At 35.2% G+C, this 19,120-nt stretch overlaps 1 protein-coding gene across 30 annotated transcripts in view; it reads left to right on the top strand.

Moving 5' to 3' along the window:
• The window catches only part of LOC142333452 (uncharacterized), a 238,602-nt gene that overhangs the window by 186,347 nt on the left and 33,135 nt on the right, over positions 1-19,120 (top strand). For 9 of the 30 annotated variants that reach the window (XM_075380564.1, XM_075380583.1, XM_075380590.1 and 6 more), the window contains 4 exons: positions 1,307-1,348; positions 4,551-4,592; positions 11,586-11,627; positions 16,559-16,600. In XM_075380564.1, coding sequence (XP_075236679.1) covers positions 1,307-1,348; positions 4,551-4,592; positions 11,586-11,627; positions 16,559-16,600 — 168 coding nt within the window. The remainder of the gene's footprint in view (positions 1-1,306; positions 1,349-4,550; positions 4,593-11,585; positions 11,628-16,558; positions 16,601-19,120) is intronic. The other 21 variants (XM_075380567.1, XM_075380574.1, XM_075380576.1 and 18 more) reach the window with 12 other exon arrangements.

The raw sequence follows: 19,120 nt of genomic DNA on the forward strand, positions 1-19,120 counted from the left end.
GTGAGTAGTATGCCGGTAGATTTCCCAATCGGCATATTTGTTTCTTTCTGGACATGGAACTTTTTGAGATCAGTGTGGCTAGATTTGATTAGATTAATTCAGAATTGTAACCGGAGTGTTGGGCCATTGATGATGTGCAGCAAAGAAGTTGGATATCGTTTCTGTCATCCTTATATTCTTAGCCCTGCGGAGGATGGCTGAATGCGCCTGATAATGTTATTTATGTATAGATATATTAGCAACCCGCGAGGCTAAGAGCCCGTCCGTGTGTTTATTTCGCCAATATAGGCGTTTGGGCAATAAGCCATGTAGGCATAGATATTCTCTAAAAGGATGAGATGAATGAGATGTGTGGAGAACTCTGTGATGGAGCTGCTGTGAGGTATGGTGCAGGCAATGACCTCGCTCTTGCAAGCGAAGAAGTAAAGAGAGAGGTAAAGTATATTTTCAATAGAGGCTTATTAAATTTATGAATCTAATTTTTTGATTTTTAAATAAAATAAGACAACTTTGAGTAAATTGAATTGCAGCACAAAATTGTAGTTCTTGCGATCAAGACTTGTTTTGTTGGAATGAAAATAGTATTGTTTGTGTTTAAAGACTTGACCAAGTAATGATCCGAGTGCATAGTCTAATTGAAGTTAGATATAGGAATAGGTTTTGTGTGAATCCTTCGGTGTTTAAAAAGGCGCGGGATTGCGCTTTTTCGAATCGTTTAAATTTGATAGTTGAGGATTGTCAGTCTTGGTGGATGTAGGTGGTTGTGGCTGGAAGAGGCCATACGAAGGCGATAGTAGGTTGTGTTAATACAAGGTTGGTGTCTTCCCATACAGAGGTCAAGATGTGTTTATTACTTATCGTCAAGAGTTCTTTTAGCAATATAACAAAATAATAATCAAGACATAAGATATGATTTAGGGTGAGCTTTACTATACAAGATGAACCCTTCTTCGAGTTGCATCATTATTTCTTTAGAGTCACTGTTATTATATTAAGGACAAAAATTAATTACATAATTATGAGAAAAAAACACTCATATTTTAACAACAAACTTTTAATTTTATTATTTAATAAAATTAATATGAATTTCTTGAACAATATTCATGATTTATGAAAAATAAAAATCAGCATCAAATCTGAAAGTTAATTTTATTCTTCATGTTGATTAAAGTTATTAATCCACTTTACATTATATCGTTTATTTTTAAAAGGTGAAGAAGATGTTTCAAGTGCTGCGGAATCATCAGGAATTAGAGGTACAAATGAATGTTATTATCATTTTTATCTTGGAATATTTCTGTTGCAGGCCTCCAGAGCTTAATGGATATGCTGATCTCGAATACGTAATGTAAGTATTTATGTTCAATAAACATGTTAACATCAAATATGTATCCCAATTTTCATCATTTTCATTTAACATCACATTTCAATCCTTCTGTTCTTGGTTTCATTTTTACTTGACATTCGTGTTTCACTAAAATCCACAAATTTATTTTTAAGAATATCTCTAATTCTGAGATAATTTTTGATTTCACATTTACTTTTTTCCTAAAAGCGTCTTTCTTCTACGAGTCTAGGCTGCTTTCATTGAATACAACAGTACTTCAAACTTCCTGATATAAAGATTCCAGCAATAAAAAATTATATTATCTTTCCTTGCACTAGTAATTAATTCCTTATTATTACTACCCTTTTTATTACACTTCCTTATCATTGTTCACTCTTATTTTTATCGAATTGAATTTCTCTCCTTGCAGTGAATATGTACACTTTGCTATTTCTTTCAACAACTGTTTTTGGGTTCTGTTCAAAGGGTTCTGTCGTAAGTGAATCTCAATGTAGTTAACTTTTCTCCTTGGACAGTTACTCCCTTCTCACCTTTAACCTTCCAGTTCTGTATTTTTTTCTTTGTAGAGATTAAAAAGTAACAGGAACAGAATGCACAGTTACTATTCTATTCTGTAACAGGGCTTCAGTTTTCTACATGATCTACTCTTTATCGTCGGTCCCTAATGCTTTATACGGTTTGTTTATAAATTATATTCACTAATGTTAAGTATGATAGTCATCTTAAGATTTTACTTTATTTTTTGTTTTATAAATGAATCAATTTAACAAATGAGAAAATAATACCGACTTAACAAAAAGTTATTAATTTCCTCCAACATCTATCACTCTTTCGAGAATTTTCTTTATATGTATGTATATTTATATATATATATATGGAGAAAATATGGGTTATTTATTCCTGAAATATTTTTTAGTTAAACGAGGAACAAATTAAATGCTTTATAACGTGTATGTCATCTTGTTAGTAAATTGATTTCACTTAGTAAAACAACCGATACAACTTAGGCTGTAACTTTGGGAAAAACATACTGACCGTCATTTTTTTACCGAAACAGTAACATAATTCTTTTTCTGAGTACGATTTAATTATTTTTTTTACTGTCAAGCCATACTTTTATGAATGTCAACTTTTTTTTATGAAGTCATTACAAGTCTTATTTAAAAAACATGCAATCGTGTCACAACAAAGATATCTAAATAAGCAAAATATTTGCGCAAATCATTACTAAAAATGTAGAGCACTCATAATTTGTCTGTTTTCGCAAAATTTCCTCTTGGTATCTGCTGTTTGATTTAGATGTGCTTCAAAAAGAGCCCTGTAAAGCGATCGAGTTTTTGTTTGCAAGGCACATAGCAAAGATGTGGCAACAACTGTTTGTGGTCTGTGACAAGCAAGGGTTCGTCCAGTAGGGTACACCTTAGTCTTGCTTGAGCTCTGTATAGACGGGGACCGTTTTCTGTGTTTTCGTTATTGCTTTCAGTTGCGTAAACAACAGCAACGGACGGCGAGATGCGCAATAATATAAACGGGTATTAAATAATAGCCACATTTCTGGGCTAGCCTGACGAAGTAGTAGATCGCCCGATGGCCGTTATACGCATGACATTCCATTCGTTTGTGGAAAGCGAGGTGGGCAGAATCGACCGATGGCCGGTATACGCATGGAATGTCTCCTGATGTGAGTAGTATGCCGGTAGATTTCCCAATCGGCATATTTGTTTCTATCTGGACATGGAACTTTTCGAGATCAGTGGCTAGATTTGATTAGATTAATTCAGAATTGTAACCGGAGTGTTGGGCCATTGATGATGTGCAGCAAAGAAGTTGGATATCGTTTCTGTCATCCTTATATTTTTAGGCCAGTGGAGGATGGCTGAAGGCGCCTGATAATGTTATAAATGTATAGATATATTAGCAACACGCGAGGCTTAGAGCCCGTCGGTGTGTTTATTTCGCCAAGACAGGCGTTTGGGCAATGAGCCCTATAGGCATAAATGTTCTCTTTAAGGATGAGATGAGCAAAATTAAAAGGATTTTTAAGTAAAAAAAGACAACTTTGAGTAAATTGAATTGCAGCACAAAATTGTCGTTCCTGCGATCAAGACTTGTTTTGTTAGAATGAAGATAGTATTGTTTGTGTTTAAAGACTCGACCAAGTAATTATCTGAGTGTATAGTGTAATTGAAATTAGATATAGGAAGAGGTTTTGTGTGAATCCTTCGGTGTTTGAGAAGGCGCAGGGATTGCGCTCGAATCGTTTAAATATGATAGTTGAGGATTGTAAGTCGTGGTTGGTCTAGGTGGTTGTGGCTGGAAGAGGCCATACGGAGGCGATAGTAGGTTGTGTAAATACATTCGTTTAAACGTCTGCCATGACCCATCGGTGGCATCCTGATAGAGGCAAAAACTTATGACTGTGTTGTCTTATCAAGTTTATAGGGTCTAAAAGACGACATCCGGTAAAGCTCATCTGGGCTACGAACGAAGTGGATCGTTACAATGGGTGTCTTCCCATACAGAGGTCAAGATGTGTTTATTACTTAACGACAAGAGTTCTTTTGACAACTTAACAAAATAATAATCAAGACAAAAGATGAATTTTAGGAAGACCTTTACTATACAAGATCAACCCTTCTTCGAGTTGCATCATTATTTCTTTGAGTGACTGTTATTATATAAAGGAAAAAATTAACTACGTAATTATGAGTAAAAAACACTCATCTTTAAACAATAAACTTTTAATTTTATTATTTAATAAAATTAATATGATATTCTTGTACAATATTCATGATTTATGAAAAATAAAAAACATTTTCTAATAAGGATAATAAAAATAGTAATGGTATTAAAAAAATCACATGAAAATTAAAATCGAATATTATCCAGAAAAAACTAAAAATTTTAATAATTTCAACGCAGTAGTTAATTATTATTATTTTCTACTTTGTTTTTAAATGAAGCAACCACATTTCCGGGCGCCTGAGCAGCATCAATCTGAACGTTTATTAATTCATCATCTTTAAGTTTATAAAGTAATATTATTAATTACTTTATTATATTATTAATTATTTATCACTTTACTTTATATCATTCATTTTCAAAGGTTCAAGAAGATATTTCAAGTGCTGCGGAATCATCAGGAAATAGAGGTTCAAATGAATATTATTATCATATTTATCTTGGAATATTTCTGTTTCAGGCCTCCAGAGCTAAATGAATATGCTGATCTTGAATACGTAATGTAAGTATTTATATTCTATAACAATGTTATCATCAAATACGTATCCTAATTGTCATCATTTTCATTTAACATCACATTTCAAAGCCTTATTTTCTTCTTTTCATTTTTACTTGACATACGTGTTTCACGGCAATCCACAAATTTATTTTTAAGATTAACTCTAATTCCGAAATAATTTTTGATTTCACACTGGCTTATTTCCTAAAAGCCTCCTACTTCTGTGGAGTCTACTCTGCTTTCAATGAATACAGACTTCACTCATCTTGATATAAAAATTCCTTCAATAAAAAATTATATTATGTTTCCTTACACTAGTATAAAAATTCCTTATTATTACTACCCTTTTTATTACACTTCCTTATCATTGTTCACTCTTATTTTTATCGAATTGAATTTCTCCCCTAGCAGTGAGTATCTACACTTTGCTATTTCTTTCAACCACTGTTTTTGGTTTCTGTTCAAATTGTTGTGTCGTAAGTGAATCTTAATGTATTTAGCTTTTCTTCTCGGACAGTTACTCCCTTCTCACCTTAGTTCCGTATTTTTTTCTTTGTACGGATTAGAAAATAACGCAGGAGCAGAATGCACGGTTACTATTTCTTTCTGTAATAGGGCTTCACTTTTCTACATTATCTACTCATTATCGTCGGTCTCTAATGCTTTATACGGTTTTTTTATGAATTGAATTCACTAATGTTCAGTATGATAGTCATCTTAATATTTAACTTAATTTTTTGTTTTATAAATGAATGAATTTGACAAATGAGAAAATAATACCGACTTAACAAAAAATTATTAATTTCTGCCAACATCTATCACTCTTTCGAGAATTTTCTTTATATGTATATATATATATATATATATATATATATATATTTATTTATATATGGAGAAAATATCGATTATTTATTCCTGAAATATTTTATAGTTAATCGAGGAACAAATTAAATGATGTATAACGTGTATGTCATCCTGTTAGTAAATCGATTTCACTTTGTAATATAACCGATACAACTTAGGCTGTAACTTTGGCAAAAACATACCGCCGGTCATTTTTTTACCCAAACAGTAACATAATTCTTTTTGTAAGTAGAAATTAACTAATTTTTTTAATGTCAAGCCATACCTTTATGAATGTCAACCTTTTTTTATGAAGCCATTACAAGTCTTATTTGAAAAACATAAATTCGTGTTACAACAAAGAGATCAAAATAAGCATAATATTTGCGCAATTCATTACTAAAAATGTAGTGCACTCATTTTTTGTCCGTGTTCACCAAAATCCCTCTTGGTGTCTGGTGTTTGATTTAGATGAGCTTCAAAATAGCCACATTTCTGGGCTAGCCTGACGAAGTGGTAGATATCAGCGAGAATGTGGATAGATTAATTTATTTTATTTTATTTACTTAGAAAAGTATCGGTGAAGATGTCGGTTATAGAAACTGGAGAGTAAGGGAGTACCCAGGCGCGTTAGAAATGAAGACGTTGTCGGGTGGTATGTTTCCGTCTTATCCTGCTTCATAGAATGCCAAGCTTCCCGACTAATCCCGAGGCTTCATAAGTTTAGGGCATAGGTTTCTGCTTTGGCGAATGGATTTGAGGGCCTTTCTCTATGGCGAATGAAAAGGCTGGTTGTGGAACGGCTCGAAGAAAGCATCGATTCGAGCTGTATTCTAAATCGAGGCCAATACGGCTTCATAAAAGGGGTTGGCACCTATGATTGCATCTTAAATGCTCTTACCGTGGTGGAAAGCGCCGACTGCAAATATGTTATGGCTATTTTTATTGATATAGAGGCAGTATTTCCTTCCTTGTATTAGAGTTCTGTCCTTTATGCTTTGGAACGCCGCGATGTTCCAGAAGCCATACAGGCCGTGGTACGAGCCTACTTGTCTAACCGTACGGCTCTGTTTAAGGATGCGCACCTAGTTGTGGAAAAATCCGTCACCAGGAGAAGCCCGCAGGGTTCCGTTCTCGGTCCCCTGCTGTGGAACCTGGTGTTCGGTGGGTTTTTGAGGTTGACATTCTCAGAAGGAGTCATGGCCCAGGCTTTCGCCGATGACTGTCTCCTTTTAGTTCGTGGAAATTCACGACCACAGCTAGAAAGCAGAGCGCAGGCGGCTTTGTCAACCGCCGAAGGCTGGATGGACATACAAAATTTAAAGATTTCTGTGCCCAAGACGAAGTTTATGCTTCTGAAGGGCGCAGAAAAATTATCATGCAGTCGAAACCCCCAGATTAAGTATAAAGGCTGTGTAATCAGCCAAGTGAGGGTTCATAAGTACCTACGTGTTTTGTTTGATGACAAGTTGCTTTTTAGCAACCACATTAAACAAGTTGCGGCGGATGCTGTCTCTGTGATGCACAAACTTAGAAGGATTGCTCGGAAAGACTACGGGCTGTCTGGTCTCCAAATGTACTTGGTGTACCGAGGTATCTTAGGAGTATGATCGCATACGTGGCGCCAGTTAGGGTGCACAGTTTGGATAGAAGTAGAGCACTGCTTCTAAATTTAAGGAGTGCCCAGTGCAGAGACTTAATTGTATGCACTGGTGTTTTTAAAACAACTTTCTACGAGGCTAGTACCGTATTGGGAAAGGCTCTCCCAATCGATTTAGTGGTGAAAGTTCGAGCAGCCATGTGGAAGTTGCGAAGAGGTCGGGAAACCGAGGTATTTGGGGTGCGGTTTCGGGCCGGGCTAGAACCGGAACGAAACGGCTATCACAATGCACCGGGTCTAAATTTCGAACAGTTGCCCATTTCCCGCCTGCGGAAGAGGCTCCAAGAGCCCGTCTGTGTGTTTACTTTGCCAAGACAGGCGTTTGGGCAATGAGCCCTGTAGGCATAAATATTCTCTTTAAGGATGAGATGAATGAGATGTGTGGAGAACTCTGTGACGGAGCTGCAGAGAGAGAGAGGGTGTAGGCATTGATCTAGCTCTCGGGAGCGAACAAGAAAAGACAAAGGTAATGTATGTTTTCAATAGAGGCTTATTGGATTTATGAATCTGATTTTTTGATTTTTTTAAGTAAAATAAGACAATTCTGAGTAAATTGAATTGCAGCACAAAATTGTCGTTCTTGCGATCAAGACTTGTTTTGTTGGAATGAAAATAGTATTGTTTGTGTTTAAAGACTCGATCAAGTAGTGATCTGAGTGCATAGTCTAACTGAAGTTAGATATAGGAAGAGGTTTTGTGTGAATCCTTCGGTATTTGGGTTGGCGCGGCGATTGCGCTTTTTCGAATCGTTTAAATATGATAGTTGAGGATTGTAAGTCGTGGTGGGTCTAGGTGGTTGTGGCTGGAAGAGGCCATACGGAGGCGATAGTAGGTTGTGTTAATACATTCGTATAAACTTCTGCCATGACCCATCGGTGGCATCCTGATAGAGGCTAAACTGATGACTGTGTTGTCTTATCAAGTTTATTGGGTCTAAAAGACGACATCCGGTAAAGCCCATCAGGGCTACGAACGAAGTTGATCGTTACAAGGTTGGTGTCTTCCCATACAGAGGTCAAGATGTGTTTATTACTTATCGACAAGAGTTCTTTTGACAATATAACAAAATAATAATCAAAACAAAAGTTGAATTTTAGGGTGAGTTTTACTATACAAGATCAACCCTTCTTCGAGTTGCATCATTATTTCTTTCAGTGACTATTATTATATTAAGGAAAAAATTACCTACATAATTATGAAAAAAAACACACATCTTTTCACATTAAACTTTTCATTTTATTATTTAATAAAATTAATATGATATTCTTGTACAATATTGATGATTTATGAAAAATAAAAAAACATTTTCTAGTAAGGATAATGAAAATAGTAATGGTTTTAAAAAAAGTACATGAAAACTAAAACAGAATATTAGGCAGAAAAAAACCGACAAATTTTGATAATTTCAACACAGTAGTTTATTATTTAAAAAGGGAAATGGATAGGATAAATGTAGATGTAGTAGGAATTAGTGAGGTTCGGTGGGTAGAGGAAGGCGTATTTTGGTCAGGTGATTTTAGATTAATTAACTCAGCTTCTAATAGTGGCAGGCAGGAGTAGGGTTCATAATGAACAAGAAGATAGGGAAGAGAGTAGAGTATTTAAAAACGCATAGTGATAGAATTGTTGTAATAAGGATAAAATCAAATCATAAACCGACAACAATTGTTAACGTCTATATGCCTACAAGCGCCCATGATGATGATGAGGTAGAGTGTGTATGCGAAGAAATTGATGAAGCAATTTAACACGTAAAAGGAGATGAAAATTGAATAATAGTTGGAGTTTGGAATGCAAGCATTGGAAAAGGCAAGGAAGGAAATATAGTGGGTGAATACGGGCTGGGCAGAAGGAATGAAGGAGGGGACCGACTTATAGAGTTTTGCACGAAGTATAATTTATTAATTGCCAACACCCAATTTAAAAATCATAATAGAAGAATATACACTTGGAAAAAGCCAGGCGATACTGCAAGTTATCAGATAGATTATATCATGGTTAAGCAAAGATTTAGAAATCAACTCGTTGATTGCAAAACTTACCCGGGAGCAGACATTGATAGCGACCATCATTTGGTGATAATAAAACGTAGATTGGGGTTTAAAAACCTGAAGAAAAAGTGTCAGATGAATCGGTGGAATTTAGAGAAGCTTGAGGAAGAGAAGGTAAAGAAGATTTTTGAGGAGGACATCGCAAGAGGTCTGAGTAAAAAAGATAAGGTAGAAAATGTAGAAGAAGAATGGGAGAATGTTAAAAAGGAAATTCTTAAATCAGCAGAAGCAAACTTAGGCGGAATAAAGAGAACTAGTAGAAAACCTTGGGTTTTAGACGATATATTGCAGCTGATGGATGAACGTAGAAAATATAAGAATGCTAGTGATGAAGAAAGGAAAAGGAACTATCGGCAATTAAGAAATGCTATAAACAGGAAGTGCAAACTGCCGAAAGAAGAGTGGATAAAGAAAAGTGTTCAGAAGTGGAAAGAGAAATGAACATTGGTAAAATAGACGGAGCATACAGGAAAGTTAAGGAAAATTTTGAGGTACATAAATTAAAATGTAATAATGTGTTAAACAAAGATGGTACACGAATATATAATACGAAATGTAAAGTCGATAGATGGGTGGAATATATTGAAGAGTTATACCGAGGAAATTAATTAGAAAATGTTGTTATAGATGAAGAAGAGGTAGTTGATGAGGATGAAATGGGAGAAACAATACTGAGATCTGAATTTAAGAGAGCATTAAAAGATTTAAAGGGCAGAAAGGCTCCTGGAATAGACGAAATACCTATAGAATTACTGCGCAGTGCAGGTGAGGAAGCGATTGATAGATTATACAAACCGGTGTGAATATTTATGAAAAAGGAGAATTTCCGTCAGACTTCAAAAAAAGTGTTATAGTCATGATTCCAAAGAAAGCAGGGGCAGATAAATGTGAAGAATACAGAACAATTAGTTTAACTAGTCATCCATCAAAAATCTTAACTAGAATTCTATACAGAAGAATTGAGAGGAGAGTGGAAGAAGTGTTAGGAGATCAATTTGGTTTCAGGAAAATTATAGGGACAAGGGAAGCAATTTTAGGCCTCAGATTAATAGTAGAAGGAAGATTAAAGAAAAACAAACCAACATCCTTGGCGTTTATAGACCTAGAAAAGGCATTCGATAACGTAGACTGGAATAAAATGTTCAGCACTTTAAAAAAGTTAGGGTTCAAATACAGAGATAGAAGAACATATGCTAACATCTACATGAACCAATCAGCAACAGTAATAATTGAAGAACATAAGAAAGCCGTAATAAGAAAGGGAGTCCGATAAGGATGTTCCCTATCTCCGTTACTTTTTAATCTTTACATGGATCTAGCAGTTAATGATGTTAAAGAACAATTTAGATTTGGAGTAACAGTACAAGGTGAAAAGATAAAGATGGTACGATTTGCTGATGATATAGTAATTCTGGCCGAGAGTAAAAAGGATTTAGAAGAAACAATGAACAGCATAGATGAAGTCCTACGCAAGAACTATCGCATGAAAATAAACAAGAACAAAACAAAAGTATTGAAATGTAGTAGAAATAACAAAGATGGACCACTGAATGTGAAAATAGGAGGAGAAAAGATTATGGAGGTAGAAGAATTTTGTTATTTGGGAAGTAGAATTACTAAAGATGGACAAAGCCGGAGCGATATAAAATGCGGAATAGCACAAGCGAAACGAGCCTTCAGTATGAAATATAATTTGTTTACATCAAAAATTAATTTAAATGTCAGGAAAAGATTTTTGAAAGTATATGTTTGGAGTGTCGCTTTATATGGAAGTGAAACTTGAATTATCGGAGTACCTGGGAAAAAAGATTAGAAGTTTTTGAAATGCGGTGCTATAGGAGAATGTTAAAAATCAGATGGGTGGATAAAGTGACAAATGAAGAGGTATTGCGACAATTAGATGAAGAAAGAAGCATTTGGAAAAATATAGTTAAAAGAAGAGAGACTTATAGGCCACATACTAAGGCATCCTGGAATAGTCGCTTTAATATTGGAAGGACAGGTGGAAGGAAAAAATTGTGTAGGCAGGCCACGCTTGGAGTATGTAAAACAAATTGTTAGGGATGTAGGATGTAGGATACTGTATGTATGTATGTATGTACTGATATGTATGTAGGATACTGAAATGACACGACTAGCACTACATAGGGGATCTTGGAGAGCTGCATCAAACCAGTCAAATGACTGAAGACAAGAAAAAAAAAAAGATTTATTTTCTTCTTTTTTTTTTAAATGAAGCAACCACATTTTCAGGCGCTATGCAGCATTAAATATGAAAGTTAATTTTATTCTTCATGTTGATTAATATTATTAATTCACTTTACTTTATATCGTTCATTTTCAAAGGTTCAAGAAGATGCTTCAAGTGCTGTGGAATCATCAGGAAATACAGGTACAACTGAATATTATTATAATTTTTATCTTGGAATATTTCTGTTTCAGGCCTCCAGAGCTAAATGAATATGTTGATCTTGAATACGTAATGTAAGTATTTATATTCTATAACAATGTTATCATCAAATACGTATCCTAATTGTCATCATTTTCATTTAACATCACATTTCACAGCCTTATTTTCTTCTTTTCATTTTTACTTGACATACGTGTTTCACTACAATCCACAAATTTATTTTTAAGATTAACTCTAATTCCGAGATAATTTTTGGTTTCGCACTGGCTTATTTCCAAAAAGCCTCCTTCTTCTGCGAGTCTAGTCTGCTTTCAATGAAGACAGTACTTCACCCATCCTGATATAACAATTCCTGCAACAAAAAAATTATATTATATTTCCTTACATTAGTATAAAAATTCCTTATTATTACTACGCTTTTTATTACACTTCCTTATCATTGTTCACTCTTATTTTTATATAATTGAATTTCTCTGCTAGCAGTGAATATCTACACTTTACTATTTCTTTCAACCACTGTTTTTGGTTTATGTTCAAAGAATTGTGTCGTTAGTGAATCTCAATGTATTTAGCTTTTCTCCTTGGACAGTTACTCCCTTCTCACCATAGTTACGTATTTTTTTCTTTGTACAGATTAGAAAGTAACATGAGCAGAATACACGGTTACTTTTTATTTCTGTAACAGGGCTTCACTTTTCTACATGATCTACTCATTATCATCGGTCCCTAATGCTTTATACGTTTTTTTTTATAAATTAAATACACTAATGTTCAGTATGATAGTCATCTTAAGATTTTACTTAATTTTTTGTTTTATAAATGAATGAATTTGACAAATGAGAAAATAATACCGACTTAACAAAAAATTATTATTTTCTGCCAACATCTATCACTCTTTCGAGAATTTTCTTTATATGTATATATATATAAATATATGGAGAAAATATCGATTATTTATTCCTGAAATATTTTACAGTTAATCGAGGAACAAATTAAATGATTTATAACATGTATGTTATGTTGTTAGTAAATCGATTTCACTTAGTTAAGTTTAGGGCAATGTTCTCTGCTTTGGCTAATGGATTTGAGGTCCTTTCTCTTTGCCGAATGAAGTCACAGAAGTCCTAATTAATGATTCAGTTTCTGTCCCAGTACCAGCGCCTGTGTCTATTATGGCGCAGCGGAATAGCTACGGTGAGGTGCTTTAAGGCAAGCGGTAGGCATTTTAGTCCGCAAGCAGACAAAAGTCATCTTCCGAAACCGAAAGGAGGGCTCCAAAAAAACAAATAAAGAAATTGGAGAGTAATTTCAGGCTGCTTTAAGGGGAAAGGTCAAATTTGAAAATTCGGAACATAAAGGACAGTAGGAAAGTCTTGTTGCGTAGGGGATGGTAATAAAACAGTAAGTTATTTCAGAATCTGTAGTAAGTAAAAGGTTGGATGTCAAGGTAGATCAGCAGTACATTGATGTCAGAGATGTTTTAAGTTTTATCATATTGCTAAATTCGGTTGGTATGCTTTACTTTGTGCGCATTATCGTGACAACGGACATAATGGTGAAGAGTGTAGTAAAAAATTTGAAGTTCTACTTGCGTAAGTTGCGGAAGATTTTTGCAAGGATTGCAAGCACTCGGTCTGCAGTAAAACCTGTAGTTGTTGCTTGAGAACGATTGAGATGTATTTTAATTCATTGCATGGTTAAAATCGGACAGATAAATTCTGAACGGGCTTACACTGCTCAGATCGATTTAGACGATATTGTTAAAAGGTGGTTCCCCATAAAATTCTTCTGCTACCACCATACTGCAAGTAACATTATGTTCACATTTCTGTGTAGGAGGACATTGGATTGTGTCTTTTTCAGGAATGTTTCTGATACTCTTCATGTACCTGTTAATCTTGTTATGGATAATCTCGATTTTTGTGTTGTTAGTTCGTAATTTCAATATAGAAATCCCACTGAGGAATATGTAGAAACGTGGGATAAAATTTTAGATCTTGGTAACTGTTCTATAGCGGAAGTCACTGGCACTGTGCAATGACAGATTATAGCGGTGAGTTAGTTGACGGCTTTGTTGTGCAGTATCGTTTAAAGGTCTTTAGTATTTTCGTGAGTTACCAACATATGCCAGAATGGTAGATGGAAGTAGATTACATGCTGCAAGAAATATTGATATAACTGTTGGTAGGAATATTGCTGGTAGGTTGATACTTGGCCTGTTGATGATTATTCTAGTGATCATCGATTAATCATCTTTGAGTTGGTTATGAAGTTTCGAGACGCTTATAGACATAATGACCCTGTTTATCAGGAGCGCTTCCTGAATAGGAAGGCGGACTGAACTACATTTGTAACAGTCTCCCTACTAGACTCCGTGTCTCAGACCAAAGTCTGGATAATTTTCAAATGTAGAACAATTTTCTCTATCTTTCATCGTGGCGGCTGAGAATTCAATTCCCCGTAGTTCGAGTTAAGAGAGAATTGCCAATCGGTGAACTAGATAGTTGTCTATTTTGAAACAGTACAGACTGTTTCAAAGTTCTCACACGTACTAGTTCTCACAGAAGAACTATCTCAGGAGAAATGCTCAGTGAAAGAGTCATCCTAAACGGAGAGCAGTTTTGGTAGATGACTATCCAAGGCAAAGATCACAATATTTTCATTCGGGCAGGACATCAAAAACGAATTTTGGAGTACTTTTGCTAGACAGCAGGTAATAAAGGATCATTGGAATGTTGTGTATAAAATCCGGTGACATATGCGTAAGAAAAACATTATTTTGTCGGCTCTCTCGAACCAGCAGGGTGTTGTTTCTAGTAAAGATGAGGTTTTAAATATTCTACAGAATGATTTATTGCCAGATGTAGTAGCTAATGGAAACTCATATCATCTACGAGTCCAAGAGGTAGCTGCTACTTTTCTCCGTAATGTTCAAACTGTGGAAATTACACAGGCAGAGGTACATCACATAATTTGCAGTTCTGGTAGGAATAAAGCCCCGGGTTTCGATGGAATCATGGTGGAGCTCCTATTCCGTTCTGTCAGAATTCTTGTTGGTCCTTTGACTAAAATTGTTATGAGTATGCTGTTTGGTGGCTATTTTCCTGTTTGTTGGGAAAAAGTTATTCTATAATTGCTGTTTAAAGGTTATGACAAAGACCCCACATTGAGCTTCTCTTAGAGGCCTTTAAGGCTCCTACCAGTTATCGGAAAAGATTTTGAGAAGGTATTATATATTCGTGTTAGTGATAAATTGAATTCTAGAAAGTTTCTGATGGATGGTCAGTATGATTTTAGCACAGGCAGAGGCACGGATGATCCTATTCTGAAGGTTATAAATATTGCTTCTTCTAGTGAGTCTGATTATTGTGTTAGGTATATTTATGGAAACAACAGGAGTTTTTTATAATTTGTGGTGATCCTCATCCCTGTTTTAGTTTAAGAAGCGTGTTTGTATGCTGAGTAAGCTGAATCGAGACGTTATTCTTCGAGACGGCATCCCAGAAGTAGGAAAAAAATTATCTAAATGTTGATCGCAGAATAGTGTTATAAGATACCCCTGCTCTGGATTATTGAATTCAATGGATTGATTTGGTTGAGGTTACCAGTGCATGCCGCTTAATCGGGTATGCAAATGAAGTGATTTTGCTGGTTAAAGAAAATTCAAGAAATGAGATCGAATTAAGGGCAGCCCAGGCTTGCAAATTATTCTAGCCGTGGAGTTTGCAACATAATATGGTGTTTATCGCAGGGAAATTAACCCATGATACTACTGAACGGCAAAGTAGTTAATTAAACCACGACTTCTAATATCAATGGCAGGTCATCGAATTAGGTATGTCCGGCTACAGAAATAACTAGAAGTTGTCCTTGATGAGAATCTTCGATTGAAAGGAGCACTTTCAATATGAAAACAAAAAGGCCGGTTCTGCTTTCTTCAGTGATTGGAGAGAAATCCCGATTGATGCATGATTTCAGAATCATGCATGTGCTATATAAAGGGGAATGCGAAGCTATACTGCTGTATGCTACACTTATCTGGGCTCATGGAATGAGATACAAATGTTATTTATAGGAAGATTTTGTTTAGAGACCAGCGTTTCCCATTCTTTATTTGTGATTGGTGATTATGACACTGTCTCTCGAAGGTGGTCCTTGTTAATTCTGGTATTAAGTCCATTGATATCTTCGAGATTGAGGGGGAAATGTGTTATAATCCTAACAATATAGGCCAACTTACCACTAGGCGCATAAAAGAAATAGACGACCAGAGTTTTCGTTTGTGGAAAGTCAGGTGGGCAGAATCGACCGATGGCCGGTATTCGAATGGAATGTCTCCTGATGTGAGTAGTATGCCGGTAGATTTCCCAATCGGCTTATTTAATTCTTTCTGGACATGGAGCTTTACGAGATCGGTGGCTAGATTTGATTAGATTAATTCAGAATTTTGACCGGAGTGTTCGGACATTGACTATGTGCAGCAAAGAAGTTGGATATAGTTTCTGGCATCCTTATATTCTTAGCCCAGCGGAGGATGGCTGAATGCGCCTGATGATGTTATAAATGTATAGATATATTAGCAACCCGCGTGGCTAAGATCCCGCCTGTGTGTTTACTGCGCCAAGATAGGCGTTTTGTGCAATGAGCCCTGTAGGCATAAATATTCTCTTTAAGGATGAGATGAATGAGATGTATGGAGAACTCTGTGATGGAGCTGCACAGAGAGGGTGTAGGCACTGACCTAGCTCTCGGGAGCGAACAAGAAAAGACAGAGGTAATGTATGTTTTCAATAGAGGCTTATTAAATGTGTGAATCTGATGTTTTGATTTTTAAGTAAAACAAGACAACTTTGAGTAAATTGAATTGCAGCACAAAATTGTCGTCCTTGCGATCAAGACTTGTTTTGTTGGAATGAAGATAGTATTGTTTGTGTTTAAAGATTCTGAATACTATTATTATACTGAATATTATTATAATTTTTATCTTGGAATATTTCTGTTTCAGGCCTCCAGAGATAAATGAATATGTTGATCTTGAATACGTAATGTAAGTATTTATATTCTATAACAATGTTATCATCAAATACGTATCCTAATTGTCATCATTTTATTTAACATCACATTTCAAAGCCTTCTTTTCTTCTTTTCATTTTTACTTGACATATGTGTTTCACTACAATCCACAAATTTATTTTTAAGATTAACTCTAATTCCGAGATAATTTTTGATTTCACACTGGCCCTAAAAGCCTCCTTCTTCTGCGAGTCTACTCTGCTTTCAATGAAGACAGTACTTCAGTCATCCTGATATAAAAATTCCTTCAATAAAAAATTATATTATGTTTCCTTGCACTAGTATTTAGTTCCTTATTATTACTACCCTTTTTATTACACTTCCTTATCATTGTTCACTCTTATTTTTATCAAATTGAATTTTTCTCCTAGCAGTGAATATGTACACTTTGCTATTTCTTTCAACCACTGTTTTTGGTTTCTGTTCAAAAAATTGTGTTGTGAATCTTAATGTATTTAGCTCTTCACCGTGGACGGTTACTCCCTTCTCACCTTAGTTCCGTATTTTTTTCTTTATACAGATTAGAAAGTAACAGGAGCAGAATGCACAGTTACTATTTCTTTCTGTAACAGGGCTTCAGTTTTCTAGATGATCTACTCATTATCGTCGGTCTCTAATGCTTTATAAGGTTTTTTTAAGAATTGAAGTCATTAATGTTCAGTATGTAAATCATCTTAAGATTTTACTTAATTTTTTGTTTTATAAATGAATGAATTTGACAAATGAAAAAATAATACCTACATAACAAAAAGTTATTAATTTCTGCCAACATCTATCACTCTTTCGAGAATTTTCTTTATATATATATATATGTGGAGAAAATATCGGTTATTTATTCCTGAAATATCATACAGTTAATCTAGGAACAAATTAAATGATCTATAATGAGTTTGTTATCTGATTAGTATCCCTGATTTCACTTAGTAAAACAACTGATGCAATTAGGGTGTAACTTTGGCAAAAACACACCGCCGGTAATTTTTTTACCCAAACAGTAAAATAATTCTTTTTATAAGTAAAATTTAATTAATTTTTTTACTATCAAACCATACTTTTATGAATGTCATATTTTTTTTATGAAGTCATTACAAGTCTTATTTAAAAAACATAACGTCGTATCACAACAAAGAGATCTAAATTAGCATAATATTTGTGCAAGTCATTACTAAAAATGTAGAGCACTCATTATTTGTCCGTGTTCGCCAAAATCCCTCTTGGTGTCTGGTGTTTGATGTAGATGTGCTTCAACATAGCCACATTTCTGGGCTAGCCTGACGAAGTGGTAGATATCACCGAGAATGTGGATAGATTAATTTATTTTATTTTATTTACTTAGAAAAGTATCGGTGAAGATGTCGGTTATAGAAACTAGAGAGACTAAGGGAGTACCCAGGCGCGTTAGAAATAAAGACGTTGGCCGGCGGTATGGTTCCGTCTTCTCCTGCTCCAAAGAATGCCAAGCTTCCCGACTGATCCCAAGGCTTCATGAAATAATGGCAATGTTCTCTGCTTTGGCGAATGGATTTGATGGCATTTCTCTATGCCGAATTAAGTCACAGAGGTAATAATTAAAGATTCAGATTCTGTCCTAGTACCAGCGCCTGTGTCTATTATGGCGCAGCGGAATCGCTACGTTGAGGTGTTTTAAGGCAAGCGGAAGGCATCTTAGTCTGCAACCAGACAAAATCCATCTCCCGAAACCGAAAGGAGGGCTCCAAAAAAAACAATTAAATAAATTAGAGGGTAATTTCAGGCTGCCTTTAAGGGAAAGAGGTCAAATTTGAAAATTAGTAACATCAAAGACGGTAGGAAAGGTTTGGTTGCGTAGCGGATTGCAATAAAGCAGTTGCAATCTAATATACCCCCAAGCAGGGGGTATATTAGTCCGCAAGCAGACAAAAGCCATATTCCTAAACAGAAAGGAGGGCTCCAAAAAAAAAAAAACAATTAAAGAAATTAGATATTATTTCAAGTTGCTTTTCAGGGCAAGAGGTCAAATTTGAAAAATGGGTACATAAAGGACAGTAGGAAACGTCTGGTTGCGTAGCGGATGGCAATAAAATAGTTAGAGTTATTTCAGAATCTGTTGTTAGTAAAAGGTTGGAGGTCAAGGTAGATCAGCAGTACGTTGATGTCAAAGATGTTTTAAGTTTTGTAGATTTGATCATAGTGCTAAATGCGGTTGGTATGCATCACTTTCTGTGCATTATTGTGACAACACACAAAATGGTGAAGAGTGTCGTAAAAAATTTGAAGTTCTACTTGCGTAAGTTGTGAAAGATTTTTGTAAGGATTGCAAACACTCGGTCGAAAGTAAAACATGTGGTTGTTGCTTGAGAACTGTTGAGATGAATTTTAATTCATTGCATGGTTTAAATTGGACAGATAAATGCTCAATGGGCTTACACTGCTCAGATCGAGTTAGACGAAATTGTTAAAGGAGGTCTCTCGATAAAATTCTTCTGCAACATCCATAGTGGAAGTAACAGTATGT

This window comes from Lycorma delicatula, chromosome 12 (assembly GCF_047948215.1).
Source record: "Lycorma delicatula isolate Av1 chromosome 12, ASM4794821v1, whole genome shotgun sequence".
Lineage (NCBI taxonomy): Eukaryota > Metazoa > Arthropoda > Insecta > Hemiptera > Fulgoridae > Lycorma > Lycorma delicatula.